At 41.4% G+C, this 20,542-nt stretch overlaps 1 protein-coding gene across 25 annotated transcripts in view; it reads left to right on the forward strand.

Annotated features, from left to right (window-relative positions):
- KIF16B (kinesin family member 16B) overlaps window positions 1-20,542 on the forward strand; it is a 314,850-nt gene that overhangs the window by 33,782 nt on the left and 260,526 nt on the right. For 18 of the 25 annotated variants that reach the window (XM_077951170.1, XM_077951172.1, XM_077951175.1 and 15 more), the window contains exons 2-3: window positions 11,934-12,003; window positions 14,139-14,252. In XM_077951170.1, coding sequence (XP_077807296.1) covers window positions 11,934-12,003; window positions 14,139-14,252 — 184 coding nt within the window. Of the gene's footprint in view, window positions 1-11,933; window positions 12,004-12,866; window positions 12,968-14,138; window positions 14,253-20,542 lie in introns of all 25 variants that reach the window. The other 7 variants (XM_077951161.1, XM_077951163.1, XM_077951165.1 and 4 more) reach the window with 1 other exon arrangement.

Raw genomic sequence — 20,542 nt, forward strand, 5'->3', positions numbered from 1 at the left:
AATTCCAGCAGTGGAATGTTTAAGTTCATTTTCTCATCCCCTGAAGCCCTGCTCCCACTCACTCTCCAGAGGTCACCACTGTGAATAGCTTCCTGTTTATCCTTTCAGAAATGTTCAGAAATGTTTTGTGCATCTAGAATCATACATGTGCGTATTATATGGCTTTATTAATCTGTTTATTGAGCTGCAAACTTGATTGTCATCTGCACACTGTTTTGCTGCTTGCTTTTCCACTTACAGGGTTCCTTGGACTTCTTTCCATATTAGTATACACGGAGCTCATGTATTGTTTTTTAAAGTATAGTTTTTATTTTCATTTTTGCTATCAAGTGTCTTGCCACCAAAATGAAGGCAGTTAAATATTGGTTCATAGTATGTAACTTTTAAGGTGCAGTTGGGATGCAGGTTTATTTCAGAAGTCATGGTGAGTAAGTCACTCTTTAGAATCTTCCAGGCTAATGGCTCAGTTTGGAGATCCCAACATCACTGGGTCTAGCTGTTTATTATGGAGTGACCAGATATCATCACCTGAGGGAATGGAATCGATTTGAATTGCTGAATAACTTAAAAATATCTTCAAGATATTTGAATTAACATAGGTCTGTTAGGCTGTTCTTCCATTGCAATAAAGAAATACCTGAGACTGGGTAATTTATAAGAAAAGAGGTTTAATTGGCTCATGGTTCTGCAGGCTGTACAGGAAGCATAGCAGCATCTGCTTCTGGGGAGGCCTCAGGAAGCTTTCACTCATGATGGAAGGAGAAAGGGGAGCAGGCATGTCACATGGCAAGAATGGGAGCAAGGGTGGGGGGAGGTGTCACACACTTTTGAACAGCCAGATCTCACGAGAAGTCATTCACTGCTTAGAAAATTTCCCCGCAACAGATCCCTAGGTCACACCCCAGTTTAAACTCCCACAGGTCTCTAGGGCATAGACACAATGCAGCCAAGTTCTTTGCTAAGGCATAACAAGGATGACCTTGGCTTCAGTTCCTAGTGACTTCCTGATTTCCACCTGAGACCTCGGCAGCCTGGCTCTCACTGTTTGTATCACTATCAGCATTTTGGTCACAACCATTTAACCAGTCTCTTGGAGGTTCCAAACTTTTCCTCATCTTCCTGTCTTCTGAGCTCTCCGGGCTCTTCAAACCTCTTGTTAGCCAGTTCCAAAGCTGTGTCCATCTTTTCAGGTATCTCTATAGCAATGCCCTACTGCTTGATACCAATTTTTCCTGTTGGGCCGTGCTTGCATTGCTCTAAAGAAATACCTAAGATTGGGTAATTTGTAAGACAAGAAGTTAAATTGGCTCATTTGCATTGGTTCCTATGCAGGCTATACAGGAAGCATAGTGGCATCTGCTTCTCAGGAGGCCTCAGGCTCATGGCTGAAGGTAAAGCAGGAGCAGGCACATTGCATAGTGAGAATGGGAGCAAGAGTGAGGCGAGGGGAGGTGTCATGTACTTTTAAACAGCCGGATCTCACAAGAACTCATTCAGTGCAAGGACAACACCAAGGGGATGGTGCTGAACCATTCATGAGAAATCCACCCCTGTGATCCAGTCACCTCCCACCAGGCCACACCACCAGCATTGGGGATTACAGTTCATCATAAGATTTGTGTGGGGACAAATGTAGAAACTGTATCAATAGGATTTTTTAAAAAAGTAAATGTTCTTCTAACTCATGTATCTGAATGCTGACGTAATTTATCTCTTTTCCTGGTAGAGTATTTTAAATCTTTTCCTTTCCTTTCATCCTCCTCCCCCCATATTGATCTATAACTAAGTATATGTACTCCAGCTGGCTCATTTGTAGCATCTTATCATCTAGTTTCCAGACCTTTCAAATAAATTACTTATTTATATGAAGGGGCCGTAATTGGCTTTTCAGTTGAGAAATCCAATTCACCAAAGTGGCCAGGGAGCAACATAGTTCATTTTTCCCTATTATCAAATTAATGTCAAATAATATCTTAGGATTATTTATTTTCTACAATATAAGAAGAATGTCAAGATTTATTTGCTGTGTTTCTTAAATGTCAGAGGAAATTGACCTGAGAGGCTGGGTAATCTCAGTGTCTGGCGTTGTAGTTTTAGCTGAAGAATTACGAGACGAAGCAGTCAGTGCTGACTGTGGGTGGTGCCCGTGTGCTTGGTGGACTCAGAGTGTGGATGTGAAGGAAGCTGGGCTTCTCTGGGGTTCTCTGGACTCATTGGAGAGATGACATCAGCAGGAATAAAGCTATGCAGGTGAGATGAACTAGGTAGGTGTATGAGGGGGTGTTGTTTCTAATGGTTTATCAGGAGGAGGTGAGTCAAACTGGACCCAAGACAAGCCTTACTTGAAAATGTGGGTATGGCTGGGCATGGTGTCTCATGCCTGTAACCCCAGCACTTAGGGAGGCCGAGGTGGGTGGATCGCTTGAGGCCAGGGAGGAGTTCGAGAGCAGCCCGGCCAACATGGAGAAACCCCGTCTCTACTAAAAACACAAAAATTAGCCAGGCATGGTGGTGCACATCTGTAGTCCCAGCTCCTCGGGAGGCTGAGGCACGAGAATTGCTTGAGCCCAGGAGACGGAGGTTGCAGTGAGCTGACATTGTGCCACTGCAATTTAGCCCTGGTGACAGAGCCAGACCCTGTCTCAAAAAAAAAAAAAAGAAAAAGAACATATGGGTGGGAAGTGGGAAGATACTATAGTATGTGGGAAGGCAAGAACCAAGAATGTAGGGGGCAAACAGGGAGACCAGCGTGGGAAGAGGATGAGTGTGGTAAGGAGTACACTGGGGTAAGAGCCATTTGTTCAATATTTCAGAAAGTTCATCACATTTAACAGCCATTTTAGGAGCACCTCAAGGTTGCAGGCAATGTGCCAGAGGCTGGGGATATAAACCCAGACAGGCAGAGTCCTTACTCTTAAAAAGTTAGCAGTCTGGTGGGTGAGACAAGCCGGAGTGCCATGTAAACTAGGGGATGGGATAGAGGGCTTGGTGAAGGCCCTACAGAGGATGTGAAGTCTGAGCCGAATTTAGAGGGATGGTTGGGAGTTGACCATGGGAAGAGGATGGGGCAGGATATAGTGCTGGAATAGAAATGTCAGTTAGGGTCAGATCATGAAGGACTTTGTATAGTAGCACTGAGAGTTGGACTTTATCCTGTAGTCTTTGGGAAGTCACTAAAGGAGTTTAAAGCAGGGAAGCCTCGTGGTGAGATGTGTATTATGAAGGCTCTCTCTGGCAGCAGAGAATGGAGTGTGTGTGAGAGAGGATGAGGCTGGAGGCAAAGAGACTAGAGGTGGGGATAGCCTGACCTGGGACAGGGCCTTCAAAGTGGGGAGATCTGATTCAGTTCAACAGGTGGTAGATTGGAAGGGACTAGGTAATTGAATATTGGGTAGAGGAGTTGGGGATAAGTTTATATGATGGAGTGTCACATGGACTCTGAAGTCACCTATGACAGTTAAAGCCCCTAGGGGTGAAGAGAAGACCGAGAGCAGAAGCCAGAGTCTCCAGTGGATGAAGGGGGCTGAGCAGGGTTGGTTCGCAGGGTGTGGATGGGGAGGAAGTACTGGAGCCTGCCTTCTTCCTTTCTTTCATCTTTGAGGTATTTGGAAGTTCAACAGTTCTCCCGGAATCTACAAAGGAAGATGTATAACAAAGAATTAGTTTCAACACTTAATAGCTCCAACCATCATAGATGTCACACTGGTTTTGGTTTTACTTCTAAACATTTTTTTGACAAACTTGATATTTGTGTCCATATTTATGGGGTATGTGTATTAGAATATGTAATAATCAAAGTGTTTGGGATATCCATCACTGGAGTATCATTTCTATGTGTTGGGTACATTTGAAGTCCTCTTTTCTAGCTATTCTGAAGACTACAATACATTGTTGTTCACTATAGTCAGCCTGCTTTGCTTACAAGCATTAGAACTTATTATTTCTATCCAACTTTATGTTTGTACCCATTAACCAACCTCTGTTCACTACTCCCACCCTCATACACGCATTCCAGCCTCTGATATCTATCATTCTACTCTCTACCTCCCTATGATCAACTTTTTAATCTCCCACATATGAGTGAGAGCTTGTGATATTTGTCTTTCTGTGCCTGGCTTATTTTACTAAACATAATGACCCCTAGTTCTGTCCACATTGCAACAAATGACATAATTTCATTCGTTTTAATGGCTCAGCAGTATTCCATTGTGTGTATATATACTGCATTTTCTTGATCCATTCATTCATTGTTGGACGCTTAGGTTGGTTCCACATCTTTGCTGTTGTGAATAGTGCTTCAATAAACATGGGAGTGCAGTTATCCCTTTAATATATTGATCTCTTTTCCTTTGGATTAATACCCGGTAGTCAGATTTCTGGATTGCATGGCAGTTTTATTTTTAATTTTTAAAGAAATCTGCATTCTGTTTTCCATAGTACTAATTCAGATTCCCACCAATAGTGTATAAGAGTTCTCTTTTCTCAGCATGCTTGCCAGCATCTGTTATTTCTTGTCTTTTTAGTAATAGCCATTCTAACTGGGGTAAAATGATCTCTCTTTGTGGTTTTGATTTGCATTTCCCTGATAATTGGTGACACTGAGCTTTTTTTTTTCATATTATCTGTTGGTCATTTGTGTGTCTGCTTTTGAAAAATGTCTCTTCATGTCTTTTGCTTATTTTTAATGGGATTAGTTATCAAAATAATAAAGACTATATATGACAAACCCACAGCTAACATTGTAGTGAATGGGGAAAAGATGAAATTTGTTTCTCTTAGAACTGGAAGAAGACAAGGATGCCCACTTTCACCACTCATATTGAAGATAATACTGTACGCTCTAGTCAGAGCAGTGAGGCAAGAGAAAGAAATACAAGGCATCCAAATTGGAAAAGAGGAAGTCAAATTGTCCTTCCTTGCAGATAGCATGATATTATATTTAGAAAAACCAAAGACCTCACCTAAAAACTCTTGGAACTGAAGAATGAATTTAATAAAGTTGCAGGATAAAAAATCAACCTACAAAAGTCAATAGCATTTGTATATACCAATAATGAAATAGCTGAGAAGGAAATGAAGAAGGCAATCCTATTTACCATAGCTACCAAAGAAAAATACTTAGGAATACATTTAACCAAGAAGGTGAAAGATCTCTTCAAGGAAAACTGCAAAATACTGATGAAAGAAATTGAGGTGGACACAAACAGATGGAAAGACATCTCATGCTCATGGACCAGAAGAATTAATGTTGTTAAAATGACCATACTGCTCGAAGCAATCTACAATTTCAGTGCAATCCCTATCAAAATACCAACATTGTTTTTCAGAGAAATAGAAAAAAAAATTCTAAAATTTGTATGGAACCAAAAAAGAGCCTGAATAGCCTCAGCAACCCTAAGCAAAAACAAAGCTGAAGTCATCATACTACCTGACTTCAAAATATATTAAAAGTCTGTAGTAACCAAAAGAGCATGGTATTGGTATTATATAAAAATAGACACATGGACCAATGGAGCAGAACAGAGAACCCAGAAATAAATCCACGTGTTTTCAACTGATCTTTGACAAAGCCACCAAGAACATACATTAGGGCTCTCTTCATGATGCTGGGAAAACTGGATAAGAACATGCAGAAGAAAGAAACACGACCTCCCTCTCTCACTGACCTCACAGTGACCTCACAAAGAGATATCATTTCACCCTAGTATACAAGAGTCAACTCCAGGTGGATTAAAGACTTTAATGTAAGAACTGAAATTACAAAGCTACTAGAAGAGAACATAGGGAAAGCTCTTCAGGACATTGTTCTAGACAAAGACTTTATGGGGGAGACTTCAGAAGCACAGATAGCAAAACCAAAAATAGACAGGGGCTATGTTAAACTAAAAAACATTTACACAGCAAAAGAAACAGAGTGAAGAGACAACCTGTTGAATAGGGAAACATTTTTGTAAGCTACTCATTTCATAGGGGACTCATGTCCAGAATGTACAAGGAACTCAACTCAACAGTAAAAAATACATTGGCTTTTCTAGAAGTGTTTTCAGGAACTAGGAAGAGATTTGCTCTTTATGGCTAAAACTCTAGCCAGTATCTTTGTTATAAATACTAAGAATAAGATTAAAGATCCTGTTTTTTTTTGTTTTTGAAATGAAACTTTGCTCTTTCATCCAGGCTGGAGTGCAGTGGCGTGATCCTCAGCTCACTGCAACCTCCGTCCCCCGGGCTCAAGTGATTCTCCTGCTTCAGCCTCCTGAGTAGCTGGAATTACAGGAGCCCGCCACCATGCCCGGCTAATTTTTGTATTTTTAGTAGAGATGGGGTTTTGCCATGTTGGCCAGGCTGGTCTTGAACTCCTGACCTGTGATCCACCTGCCTCAGCCTCCCAAAGTGCTGGGATTACAGGCGGGAGCCATTGCGCCCAGCCACTTTTTTTTTTTCTTTTAAACTTTCAGTTTTTATGCTTAAAGAAGGAATCAAGCTAGGAAATTATTTGTGAAATTTCTTTTCTGAAACAGATGGCCTCCATCTTAATTTTGATGACCTGTAATTATTTTTTGATAGGACTTTAAATTACTGGCTATAGCCTTAGATTGACATTGGGAAACACAGTCTGGGAATAGAAAGGGCTAGAAACTCACTCATGGTTTGGTAGGGTGAGAATGAGGGAACCTGAGTGTCATGACATTCACATGACATTTTTCATCAGATTATGTCAGCAGTTACTGCTCTTGGTCAGAAGGCACTTACAACTTAAGAGCAGAGAACAGAGACAGTATTAGCTGACTTATGGTATATCCAGCCATATCCTGTCACGTGATTTTAAAAATAAAACTTAAAAGTCAAAGAACAAAGGCTAATGAGTTTCCCAGTATAAGAAGTAGATAATATTGTAGAGTTTATTTCATAAGGGTAAACCTAATACCCATTTATTACTATGTCATATTAATATTTATTACTATGTCAGAGCAGTGCTTTTTAAATTTTAATGTTCATCAGAATCATTTACAGTTCTTGTTAAAATGTAGGTTCCTATTCAGTAGGTTTTAGGTGGGGCCTGAGAACCCTCATTTCTGTCAAGCTTCCCTGGAGCCACTGATGTTGCTGGTTCCTGGAGCATATTTTGAGCATTAAGGGTCAGAGCAGGGATTCCTATCTTTTAGGGTGATGGAACTCTTTGAGAAACTGAGGAAAGCTGTGGACCCTTAGAATAGTGAACCTGCCTCCTGCTCCTCATCCCCCTTCCCACCCACTCATCCCAGTGCATAGGATTTCAGGGAGGTTGTGAAACCTTTGAAACCTACCTGCATCTTCAGTTTTCATTTTAGAAGTGGCTAATAAAAAGACAGTCATATTGCGTAACAGTCTTTCAGTCAGTATCTCTCCTAGTGCTTTTATAGAATGGATGTTAATTTAAAACTAGGAACACACTGCCCTGGTTACCTGCAGGTTAGAGTACATGATCATGTGGGAGGGCCCTTTAAATTGAGCTGCTCCAAAGGTGTGAGGTTCTGAGATGGTGAATTATGGAGTCTCTGGCTTCCAGCAGGAGTGGTGGGCATAGTATGAGCCACATTACTTCATTTTATAGGCAAGAATTGACAAGTCAATATGAGCAATACCACGATCACTTCTAATATTTCTATGTAGCTGGATGATTTTGTGTTCATGAGAGGTATTTGTTGATAATAGTGGTTGTAAGATGAAAGCTCTAGACACATGCGGTTAGTGATTGACTGAGAAATGACCCGTGTGGGAATGGGAGGAATCTAGAGGTGGCTGTCTGTGATATAAGTAAACCCAGGTGGTTTGTTCTCTTGTTGAGCAGGACATGCTTTGGTAGTTGAATGCTGTAGGAAAGGTTTAGTTTTATGAAGTATTTGTTTTGCAGCCACATGAACATGGGGTGTCCTTGAAGCAGTTCTTACTTTTGGGTCCACAATGGAATTGTCCAACTCCTGGTGGGTTGGAGTGGAAGCACTTTTCAGGCTTGGAAATGTTAAACTTGGCCCTGGGAATCCGCCGTAGTTCCCGAATGGTGTTTACTGCAAATGCTTTTTGGGTTTAATTGTTCACAACTGATATTTATTTTGTCTGTCTTCATCTGAGCTGGCCAAGATGTTACCCCTTAGCTGGTTTCCCCATACGTGGATTATTTTAAAGTAAATCCCGGCAACATATCATTTGATTTGTAAATATTTCAATATGTATCTCTAGAAGGTTTTTTTAAAAGTCATAATACTGTTATCATACCTACAATATTAGTAATAATTCCTTAACATCATCAAATATCTAGTCAATGTTAACATTTCCCTATGTAAGTTATAATTTTTTTTTTTTTTCCTTTTTGAGACAGAGTTTCACTCTTGTTGTCCAGTCTGGAGTGCAATGGCATGATCTCGGCTTACTGTAACCTCTCCCTCCTGGATTCAACCGATTCTCCTGCCTCAGCCTCCCAAGTAACTGGGATTACAGGCACCCAATACCACGCCCGGCTGTTTTTTGTCTTTTTAGTAGAGGTGGGGTTTCGCCATGTTGGCCAGGCTGGTCTCGAACCCTGACTTCAGGTGATCCGCCTGCCTCGGCCTCCCAAATGGTTACAATTTTTAAAGTGCTTTTTCTGTTTGAATTGGGATCCAGTTGGTTGATATGTTTTTAATGTCTTTTTTAGCTTTAGATTTCCCTTCCATCTTTATATTCTTTGCAATTTGTCATAATTTGGAATATGCTGTGTCATTTACCCTGCCGCCTTTCCCACAGGCTGGATTTTGCTGATTCCCTTGCCTGAGGATATTGGCATGTTCCCACTTACACTTGTCTTTGCTGCTGGTTCCCTGTAGGGCAGCTATAGGTCAGAGCCAGGCCATCCCTGCGAGGGAAGGACAGGAACCCTGGGGCAGTGGCGTTGGTACTTCACAGTGGCTGGCCTGGTAACCATTGGTGGTCCCTCCCTAGAGCTATTAATTCCCTGGTGGTGATGAAATGATATTTTAATTTTGTTATTCTTTTTTTTTTTTTTTTTTTTTTAGCAGGAATATCTCTAAAGGAGAAACTTTCTTTCACAGTTACTTGGTTACTTGAAGTACAGATAGTTTTGGAAATGCAAGATAAATGCTTGATTCTTTCTTTTAACAGTTTTCAAAATAATGAGACAGATCCTTTGATCCTTCAGAGGGGACCGTTGAGTTTTTATTTTTAAGTTATGAGTTTATGTGCTTAAATATCTATGTATTTCAGTTGGTTTTTAGTTTTTTTGCTGCCTAGATTTCTCAACTTTGGGCAGCAGGAACTTATGCAGGTTGGTTCCTCAGTCCTTTTGACAGGGTCCTTGTATTAGTTTTCTTTTAGTGTATAACAAATTACCCCAAAACTTAGGGGCTTAAAACAGTATGTATTGACCAGGCATAGTGGCTCACGCTTGTAATCCCAGCACTTTGGGAGGCCGAGGCGGGTGGATTGCTTGAGCTCAGGAGTTTGAGACCATCCTGAGCAATACAGCAAAACTCCATCTACAAAAAATACAAAACTAGGCAGGTGCAGTGGTGCGTACCTGTAGTCAAAGCTACCTGGGAGGCTAAGGCAGGATAATCGCATGAGCCTAGGAGGTGGAGGTTACAGTGAGCTGAGATCATGCCACTGCACTCCAGCTTGGGCGGCAGGAGTGAAACTCTGTCTCAAAAAAACCAAACAACAACAACAATAAAACGCAGCCTGTATTATCTCAGAGTTTCTATGGGTCAGGAATCTGGGTGGGGTTTAGCAGGGTCTTCTGACTCTGGCTCTCCCCTAGCGCTGCAGTCAGGGTGCCAGGCGGCTGCCCAGTCATGTTTCATCGTCATGTCCCTGTGTGGGCTTGGGGAGCGTGCCCTGCCAGGCTGTCTGGCGTGCTGCTGGTAGGCCCCTGTTTCCTGCTGGCTGGGTCTGTCCACAGGGGTCCTCACTCTGTCATCCCTGGCTTTTCGCACTGCCCGGGCTCTAAGAGAGAAGGGAGAAGAGAGAGCCAGCAAGACAGAAGTCACAGTCTTGAAAGCCCACCTGGGAGGTGACAGACCATCACTTGGGTGTGTTTGGGTTGTAGTCATTAGAAGTGACTCACTAGGTCCAGCCCACACTCAAGGGCAGGGATCATACACACCAGGGTGTGAGTACTGGGCGATCATTGGGAGCCATGTTACAAGGTGCCCGCCACAGCCCTAGTGACCTGTGTTAGTGTTCCTGCTTTATTGTGTGAGGAAATGGTTCAATATTTGGATTGAGTCACTTCTCCAAGGAACCCTGACTTATTTTAGTGGAAAATGGTATTTATAGGCTGTAATTTGAGCATAAGATTCTAGGCCTTTTCAATGGACAAAGCAAGGGAGTTGTTTGTTTTTTTAATTTTGGATGAAAGATGAAGTTTCTGCTACTCCTTCCAATTAGATTCAGGACTACAGTTTTTTCTGGGACAGAGTTGGCCCAGGCTGGAGTGGAATGGCACGATCTCAGCTCACTGCAACCTCCGCCTCCCGGGTTCAAGCGATTCTCCTGCCCCAGCCTATGGAGTAGCTGGGATTACAGGCATGCGCCACCATGCCTGGCTAATTTTGTATTTTTAGTAGAGATGGGGTTTCTCCATGTTGGTCAGGCTGGTCTTGAACTCCCGACTTCAGGTGAACCGCCCGCCTCGGCCTCCTAAAGTGCAGAGATTACAGGCCTGAGCCAACTGTAGCTTGGCCAAGATTACAGTTTTTACTTAACCTCATCAAACTTATGTTTGTATCTCATTCAGCCACTTCAAAAACCTTGGTTCTCTAGGGCACCAACATAATTACTCTTGTAATGTCCCATAGTACACAGACAGAAATCTCAGAATAATGACACTTACATTACCACCAAAAATATGATTACTAAAAATGGTTTAAGATTTCTTTGTAGTTCTTTTTTTTTTTTTAAGGATATATCTCATTACAGTATGGTCAAATTCCTCTATAGAGTCATAATTGAAATAATTTCTCACTTTGTGGTATATAACTAGATTCATTTGCTTCAACTTACTTCTGAATTTTAGCTTGTTTTTAAACATTTTTGTTTCATTTTTGCATACATTATTTTTATCATTCTAAAGATGACCTCCAGATCAAAGTATATTTGCAGAAATCTAGCTTCTATCCTTGTCCACGTCCCTTGTCCGCCCCAAATCCTTATCCTCAATTTCCCTTTTTTTCCCAGGTAGCCTTTTGAAAAATTCATAGGTTTTAAAAAAGTTTTAAAATATAATTTGTATTTTTCTACATAGATTTTCTCCATCTTTTGTCTCCACTGAACAGTATATCCCAGTGGCCACACCATAACAGGATATAGAGATATTCCTCATTCCTTGTTCAGTGGCGTCACACTCCATTGGGTAAATGTATGTGTTTTACCCATTTATTCTAGGGAACTGTACTCTTAAGGAGTCCTCCTGTTCTGCTGTTTTCTGAGAAATGCAGTTTCTGAACAGATGTAGAAAGAAGGTAGGAGGAGGGAACAGTGCCCTGGCTGCTTCTGGAAGAAGCACCTGCTTGTAACCACTCCAGTTTTCTTTTTGGTTTGCATCTTGTGTAGGGGGCTAAGGTATCTTTCTCTTTGTAACAAGGTGAGTGGGGCTGCTTTTTTTTGGTGAGTCTTGGCCCATTGTGGTGTCTGTTATTTACTCTTCCTTTGGCTTACAATTGGAAATTCTTTCAGGGTTTAACAACACACTGTATCAGTCATAATTGTTGATGGTGGCATCATTTTTCATATCTTCATGTTATATTAGTAAGGTTTTGGAAGGAGTGGTGTCCGGGATTCCTCCTCAGATGCCATTGAAAAATAAACTAATGTAAAAAGTAAATTAAACAAATGGGTTTAGTTTTGTTTTGTTTTTAATAATCTTTTCTCTTCTAACCACTACTGAATTATTTGTGTTGCAGGGAAAAGGACTTGGAGGCAAAGTTCATTATTCAGATGGAGAAAAGCAAAACAACAATCACAAACTTAAAGGCAAGTAGTGACCTGGCCTTGCTTAAGTTCTAAGAGCCCCATGATTGCTTTACTGTGGGGATGACTTACGGGGAAATAAAGCCTGTCTGCTGTTTCCACACCCTCCTTTCCAGTGCAGTTAGCCACGTCAGCTTGCACCTGGCTTGGGCTCAGTCTTGAAGCAGAAGAGTTGATCCTGTTTCCTTTCCCATCCCTGGCTTTATTTGATCTGGAAGCCAAATCCAAGCCGTTGCTCTGGTCCAGGAGCTCCTGAGTCTATCCCAGATTCGGGCATTTTCATCTTGTGTCCTCGTAGTAGGGACTTAGCCTGGCAATTGACTGTGTTCTGTGAACATTAAATAAGCTTTGCCCCTAGATTTTTTCTATTTTTTAACGAAAATAATCATGTTTGGTAATCCTTGAAGAAGAACTGGTATTATTATTCAAAACTCAGGAAAGATTAAAAAAAAAATCACCAAATTTCTTTTATGGAAAAAAAAGTTAAAAAATATTTTCAAGATGGCAGGTTTCTCCTTTGGCACTTAAAATATCCTGTTTGTTTATTTAGTTAGGAAATTTTTAAAGGGCACTGAATGCTTTTCACTGAGGAGGGTAATAGGGGTATAAAATTAATATTGAAGAAATCAGAGCCGGACTCGATGGTGCACACCTGTGGTCCTAGCTACTCGAGAGGCTGAGGTAGGAGGATTACTTGAGCCCGGGAGATCAAGGCTGCAGTGAGCCCTGTTTATGCCATTGCACTCCACGCTGGGCAACAGAGCAAGATCCCATCTTAAATTAAAAAAAAAAAAAAAAAAAGAAAGAAATGAAGTACTTTGTGGGTTCATTGCCTTTCTCCTTCGATATTTGTCATTAACTTTTAGGTCTGGATTTCTGAGACATGATGCTCCATGGCCAAGTCAGATCCATCTCCTGTTCACATCTGAGGAGCAGATTTCTATTAATACGTGGCTCAAAGGACTGGGTACTTTGAGATCCAATTTCAAAGTAGTGCGAGTTGATCTCCAATGATAGAAGCTGGGAAATGCTCCCATCTTCCAACTGAGCAGCCTCCGGACCATTTGATTTCCTCCGTTGAGGCACTGGTGTCCTTTACCTGAGGCATTCTCCACTGGATGCCTTTCTTTCTCTGCTTAGCACAACCCTTGTGCATTCCAGCTCTGTCTGGCCTGCACGGTGCTTCTTTCCCTTCCTTTGGCCTCTCGCATCTTCTCATGTTTCTACCCAGTTGTCACTTGTCCATTCCCTGCTGGTAATTACCTTGTCTTTCCTTCATGTGCCTTTCTATGCTTACAGTACTTTGATAAAAGGCCGCTGACCCTGGATGAGTCTCCTTTCTTTGTGCATTAATCTGTTTTCTTCGATTACTCTGTTGCTTTTTGAGTTTTATAAACATTTTATCATCTGATGTTTCAGTAACCAGACTTTTAGTGTTTTCATAAGAATCATAATTTTTTTTATAATATGTGAATCGTGGAAAATATGGTGCTCATTGAAGTGATTCAGCATATGTCCAATAAACAGACTTTGGGAGCATATGAAGATTTTAAAACATGGTTTTGGGGTGTACTTTAAGCATATAGCAAGGGGGACAAGATACATGCAAACACCTACAATAAACTCACAATATGGTGTGTCCTGGAAGAGTCTAGGCTGTCGGAGGTAGGAGAAATTACTTCTCCATGCAGTGTCCGAGGGAAGTGTCATGAAAGAGGAGACGTCTGACCTGGAATTTTCAATGAGACCACCAAATCATACAGCTCTAGAAGGTGCCAATCTTACCATGATCTATGTGAATACCACCTTCGTAGTTGTGCAAAGCCCAACTCTGGTGGATTTAGGTGGAGGGAACAGTAAATAGAAGTCACTGAAGCTGGAAAAACAGTCTGGCTGGAGTGTTGGGTTCTTAGGAGTTAATCGTGGAAAAAAAAGGTCAGAATAGTATTCTTGGGTCGTATGACAGACAACTTGGATTGCTATAAGGAGTTTAGTTCATATTTCAATTTTATTTATTTATTGTTTTAGAGAAGCCAGCAGGAATGAAATGCTTTTTAGTCAGCATAGAAACATGGAAGTTTGGGTCAAATGGCAGTGCTTTTTACATTATTATTATTATCCTAATCATTTCTTTCTAGATACCAGAAGGAGGCACTGGGGACTCAGGAAGAGAACGGACCAAGACCTTCACCTATGACTTTTCTTTTTATTCTGCTGATACGAAAAACCCAGATTATGTTTCACAAGAAATGGTATATGATATTTTCAAAATATTTATGTTGATTTATTTTCACATTGAGAAAAACATGCCTACCCTAAAATACTTTGAAATATCTTGCCAATTTCCTTCTGAATGTAATTTTTATGTAAAATTAGCCTTTGCTAACTTAACTTTCTGAGTGTTATTTAGGAGTATTTATTTAAGCCTGAGAAGAATTCACTTCTGAAAAGGTTGATTTTTTTTTTTCCACTTTTGAGCATAATGATGATAATTTTTAATTTGTTTCAAAACCTGGATATGGTTCCTGTTTAGAAGGAGCTCTACATAGAAAGCATTTCTGGGGGGAAATGTGTATGCTGCTAAGCCCAATAAAAAAGCCACTTAACCTTGAATGCTATTCAGTGTGGAGATTTAGGAGGAAACCTCAAATCCAAGTCATGTGTTCCCAGCTTATGTGGATCATTACAGGTTTTAGAGTGGATTCTAGAAAGAAAGAATGTTTCATTCAGAATCTTTCTAGAATCTAGAATGATGCTGGAATTTGTCCGAGAAACCTGGCCTGCAGGCTTTTAAGGGCTGAAATGTAGATGTGAAGTGGACAGGTAAGAACAGACACAAAGGTACCCGCAGAAGCCTATCAAGACACTGATGTAGACATTTCAGGTGAGCAGAGGGACAAGTATATTTCTCTGGCTGGGGAAAAGCCAGGTATTTGAGCAGAGTGTGGTTAGAAATGGGGAGCACCAGTATAGAAGGAAAAACGCAGGCTTCATCACTGGGCCTCTTCCTGGCTTGTTGACAGCTTCTTTAGATACATTGCTTTAGGTCTCCATATGTTAAAATGGGGATAAGAATTCCTGTCCTGCCTGGCCTGGGTTGTAATCCATGCAATGGCATCTCGAAAAGTAGGGCATGAAAAAGTACTTGTTTCTTTCTTTCTTTTTTTTTTTTTTAAATTATACTTTAAGTTCTGGGATACATGTGCAGAACGTCCAGATTTGTTAAATAGGTATACACGTGCCATGGTGGTTTGCTGCACCCATCAACCTGACATCTACATTTTAATGCTATCCCTCCTCTAACCCCCTACCCACTGACAGGCCCTGGTGTGTGACATTCCCCTCACTGTGTCTATGTGTTCTCATAGTTCAGCTCCCACTTTTGAGTGAGAACATCTGGTGTTTGGTTTTCTGTTCCTGTGTTAGTTTGCTGAGAATGATGGTTTCCAGCTTCATCCATGTCCCTGCAAAGAACATGAACTCATCCTTTTTAATGGCTGCATAGTATTCCATGGTGTATATGTGCCACATTATCCAGTCTATCATTGATGGGCATTTGGGTTGGTTCCAAGTCTTTGCTATTGTGAATAGTGCTGCAATAAACATACGTGTGCATGTGTCTTTATAGTAGAATGATATATAATCTTTTGGGTATATACCCAGTAATGGGATTGCTGGGTCAAATGGTATTTCTGGTTCTAGATCCTTGAGGAATTGCCACACTGTCTTCCACAATGGTTGAAATAATTTGCACTCCCACTAACAGTATAAAAGCGTTCCTATTTCTCCACATCTTCTCCAGCATCTGTTGTTTCCTTTTTAATGATCACCATTCTAACTGGCGTGAGATGGTATCTCGTTGTGGTTTTGATTTGCGTTTCTCTAATGACCAGTGATGATGAGCTTTTTTTCATATGTTTGTTGGCTGCATAAATGTCTTCTTTTGAGAAGTGTCTGTTCGTATCCTTTGCCTACTTTTTGATGGGGTTGTTTGTTTTTTTCTTGTAAATTTAAGTTCCTTGTAGATTCTGGATATTAGCCCTTTGTCAGATGGATAGATTGCAAAAATTTTCTCCTATTCTGTAGGTTGCCTCTTCACTCTGATGATAGTTTTTTTGCTGTGCAGAAGCTCTTTAGTTTAATTAGATCCCATTTGTCAATTTTGGCTTTTGTTGCCATTGCTTTTGGTGTTTTAGTTATGAAGTCTTTGCCCATGCCTATGTCCTGAATGGTATTGCCTAGGTTTTCTTCTAGGGTTTTTATGGTCTTAGGTCTTACGTTTAAGTCTTTAATCCATCTTGAATTGATTTTTGTATAAGGCGTAAGGTAGGGATCCAGTTTCCATTTTCTGCATATGGCTAGCCAGTTTTCCCGACATTATTTATTAAATAGGGAATCCTTTCCCCATTGCTTGTTTTTTGTCAGGTTGTCAAAGATCAGATGGGTGGCGTTATTTCTGTGGCCTCTGTTCTGTTCCATTTGTCTATATCTCTGTTTTGATACCAGTACCATGCTGTTTTGTTACTGTAGCCTTGTAGTATAATTTGAAGTCAGGCAGTGTGATGCTTCCAGCTTTGTTCTTTTTGCTTAGGATTGTTTTGGCTGTATGGTCTGTGTTTTGGTTCCATATGAAATTTAAAATAGTTTTTTCTAATTCTGTCAAGAAAGTCAATGGTAGCTTGATGGGGATAGCATTGAATCTATAAATTACTTTGGGCAGTGTGACCATTTTCACAATATTGATTCTTCTATCCATGAGCATGGAATGTTTTTCCATTTGTTTGTGCCCTCTCTTATTTCCTTGAGCAGTGGTTTGTACTTCTCCTTGAAGAGGTCCTTCATATCCCTTGTAAGTTGGATTCCTAGGTATTGTATTCTCTTCGTAGCAATTGTGAATGGGAGTTCACTCATGATTTGGCTCTCTGTTTGTCTGTTATTGGTGTATAGGAATGCTTGTGATTTTTGCACATTGATTTTGTATCCTGAGAGTTTGCTGAAGTGGCTTATCAGCTTAAGGAGATTTTGGGCTGAGATGATGGGGTTTTCTAAATATACAGTCATGTCATCTACAAACAGGGACAATTTGACTTCCTGTTTTCCTAATTGAATACCCTTTATTTCTTTCTCCTGCCTGATTGCCCAGGCCAGAACTTCCAACACTATGTTGAATAGGAGTGGTGAGAGAGGCCATCCTTGTCTTGTGCCGGTTTTCAAAGGGAATGCTTCCAGCTTTTGCCCATTCAGTATGATATTGGCTGTGGGTTTGTCATAAACAGCTCTTATTATTTTGAGATCCCTTCCATCAAGACCTAGTTTATTGAGAATTTTTAGTATGAAGGTGTGTTGAATTTTATCGAAGGCCTTTTCTGCATCTATTGAGATAATCATGTGGTTTTTGTCATTGGTTCTGTTTACGTGATGGATTGTTCAGTTTCCATGTAGTGAAGTTTTGAGTGAGTTTCTCAATACTGAGTTCTAATTTGATTGCAGTGTGGTCTGAGAGACTGTTTGTTATGATTTCCATTCCTTTGCATTTGCTGAGGAGTGTTTTACTTCCAATTATGTGGTCAATTTTAGAGTAAGTGTGATGTGGTGCAAAGAAGAATGTATGTTCTGTTGATTTGGGGTGGAGAGTTCTGTAGATGTCTATTAGTCCCGTTTGGTCCAGAGATGAGTTCAAGTCCTGAATATCCTTGTTAATTTTCTGTCTTGTTGATCTGTCTAATATTGACAGTGGGGTGTTAAAGTCTCCCACTATTATTGTGTGGGAGTCTAAGTCTCTTTGTAGATCTCTAAGAACTTGCTTTATGAATCTGGGTGCTCCTGTATTGGGTGCATATCTATTTAGGATAGTTAGCTCTCCTTGTTGCATTTGTCCCTTTACCATTATGTAACGCCTTTCTTTTTAATTTTTGATCTTTGTTGGCTTAAAGTCTGTTTTATCAGAGATTAGGATTGCAACCCCTGCTTTTTTTTTTTGCTTTCCATTTGCTTGGTAAATATTCTTCTATCCCTTTATTTTGAGCCTTTGTGTGTCTTTGCACATGAGATGGGTCTCCTGAATACAGCTACAGCACACCAATGTGTCTTGACTCTTGATCTAATTTAAAATGCCAGTCTGTGTCTTTTAATTGGGGCATTTAGCCTGTTTATATATAAGGTTAATATTGTTATGTGTATATGATGGTAGCTGGTTATTTTGCCCGTTAGTTGATGCAGTTTCTTCACAGTATTGATGGTCTTTACAATTCTGTATGTTTTTGCAGTGGCTGGTACCGGTTTTTCCTTTCCATATTTAGTGCTTCCTTCAGGAGCTCTTGTAAGGCAGGCCTAGTGGTGGCAAAATCTCAGCATTTGCTTGTCTGTAAAGGATTTTATTTCTCCTTTGCTTATGAAGGTTAGTTTGGCTGGATATGAAATTCTGGGTTGAAAATTCTTTTCTTTAAGGATGTTGAATATTGGCCCCCACTCTCTTCTGGCTTGTAGGGTTTCTGCCGAGAGATTCACTGTTAGTCTGATGGGCTTCCCTTTGTGCGTAACCCGATATTTCTCTCTGGCTGCCCTTACCACTTTTTCCTTCATTTCTACCTTGGTGAATCTGACGATTATGTGTCTTGAGTTTTGCTCTACTCGAGGAGTATCTTTGTGGTGTTCTCTGTATTTCCTGATTTTGAATGTTGGCCTGTCTTGCTAGGTTGGGGAAGTTCTGGATAATAGCCTGACGAGTGTTTTCCAACTTGGTTCCATTCTCCCCATCACTTTGAGGTACACCAATCAAACGGAGGTTTGGTCTTTTCAGATAGTCCCATATTTCTTGGAGGCTCCGTTCATTCCTTTTTCTCTAATCTTGTCTTCATGCTTTGTTTCATTAAGTTGATCTTCAATCTCTGATATCCTTTCTTCTGCTTGATCTGTTTGGCTATTAATACCTGTGTATGCTTTATGAAGTTCTTGTGCTGTGTTTTTGAGCTCCATCAGGTCTTTTGTGTTCTTCTTAAAACTGGTTATTCTAGTTAGTAATTCGTCTAACCCTTTTTCAAGATTCTTAGCTTCCTTGTATTCGGTTAGAACATGCTTCTCTAGCTCCGAGGAGTTTGTTATTTCCCACCTTCTGAAGCCTGCTTCTGTCAATTCATCAAACTCATTCTCCATCCAGTTTTGTTTCCTTGCTGGCAAGGAGTTGTAATTCTTTGGAGGAGAAGCAGCATTCTGGTTTTGTGAATTTTCAGCCTTTTTGCACTGGTTTTTCCTCATCTTTGTGGATTTATCTACCTTTGGTCTTTGATGTTGGTGACCTTTGTGTGGATGTCCTTTTTCTGATGTTGATGATATTTCTTTCTGTTTGTTTGTTTTCCTTCTAACAGTCAGGACCCTCTGCTGCAGGTCTCCTGGAGTTTCCTGGAGGTCCACTCCAGACCCTGTTTGCCTGCGTATCACCAGCGGAGGCTGCAGAACAGCAAAGGTTGCTGCCTGTTCCTTCCTCTGGAAGCTTTGTCCCAGAGGGACACCCACCAGATGCCAACTGGAGCTCTCCTGTATGAGGTGTCTGTCAGCCCCTGCTGGGAGATGTCAGGAGGCATGGGGGTCAGGGACTCACCCGAGGAGGCAGTCTGTCCCTTAGCAGAGCGCGAGCGCTGTGCTGGGAGATCTGCTGGTCTCTTCAGACCTGGCAGGTAGGAACGTTTAAGTCTGCTGAAGCTGCGCCCACAGCCACTCCTTCCACCAGGTGCTCTGTCCCAGGAAAATGGGAGTTTTATCTGTAAGCGCCTGACTGGGCTGCTGCCTTTCTTTCAGAGATGCCCTGCCCAGAGAGGAGAAATCTAGAGAGGCAGTCTGGCTACGGGGCTTTGCCAAGCTGTGGTGGGCTCCGCTCAGCTCGAACTTCCTGGCAACTTTGTTTACACTGTGAGGGGCAAACCGCCTACTCAAAGCCTCAGTAATGGTGGGTGCCCTACCACCCACTAAGCTCGAACATCCCAGGTCCACTTCAGACTGCAGTGCTGGCAGCGAGAATTTCAAGCCAGTGGATCTTTGCTTTCTGGACTCTGTGGGGATGGGATCCACTGAGCTAGACCAGTTGGCTCCCTGGCTTCAGGTTCCTTTCCAGGGGAGTGAGCAGTTCTGTCTCTCTGGTGTTCCAGGCGCCACTGGGGTATGAAAAAAAAAAAACAAAAAACCTCCTGCAGCTAGCTTGGTGTCTGCCCAAACAGCTGCCCACTTTTGTGCTTGAAACGCGGGACCCTGGTGGTATAGGCACCCGAAGGAATCTCCTGGTCTGCGAGTTGTGAAGACCGTGGGAAAAGCATAATATTTGGGCCGGAATGCACTGTTCTTCATGGCACAGTCCCTCATGGCTTCCCTTGGCGAGGGGAGGGAGTTCTCCAACCCCTTGCACTTTCTGGGTGAGGCTGTTTTCAACCCTGCATCTGTTCACCCTCCGTGGGCTGCACCCACTGTCTAGCCAGTCCCAGTGAGATGAGCCAGCCAGTACCTCAATTGAAAATCCAGACATCACCTGCCTTCTGCATTGATCTCACTGGGA

This window comes from Macaca mulatta, chromosome 10, assembly GCF_049350105.2.
Source record: "Macaca mulatta isolate MMU2019108-1 chromosome 10, T2T-MMU8v2.0, whole genome shotgun sequence".
In the NCBI taxonomy this organism is placed as follows: domain Eukaryota; kingdom Metazoa; phylum Chordata; class Mammalia; order Primates; family Cercopithecidae; genus Macaca; species Macaca mulatta.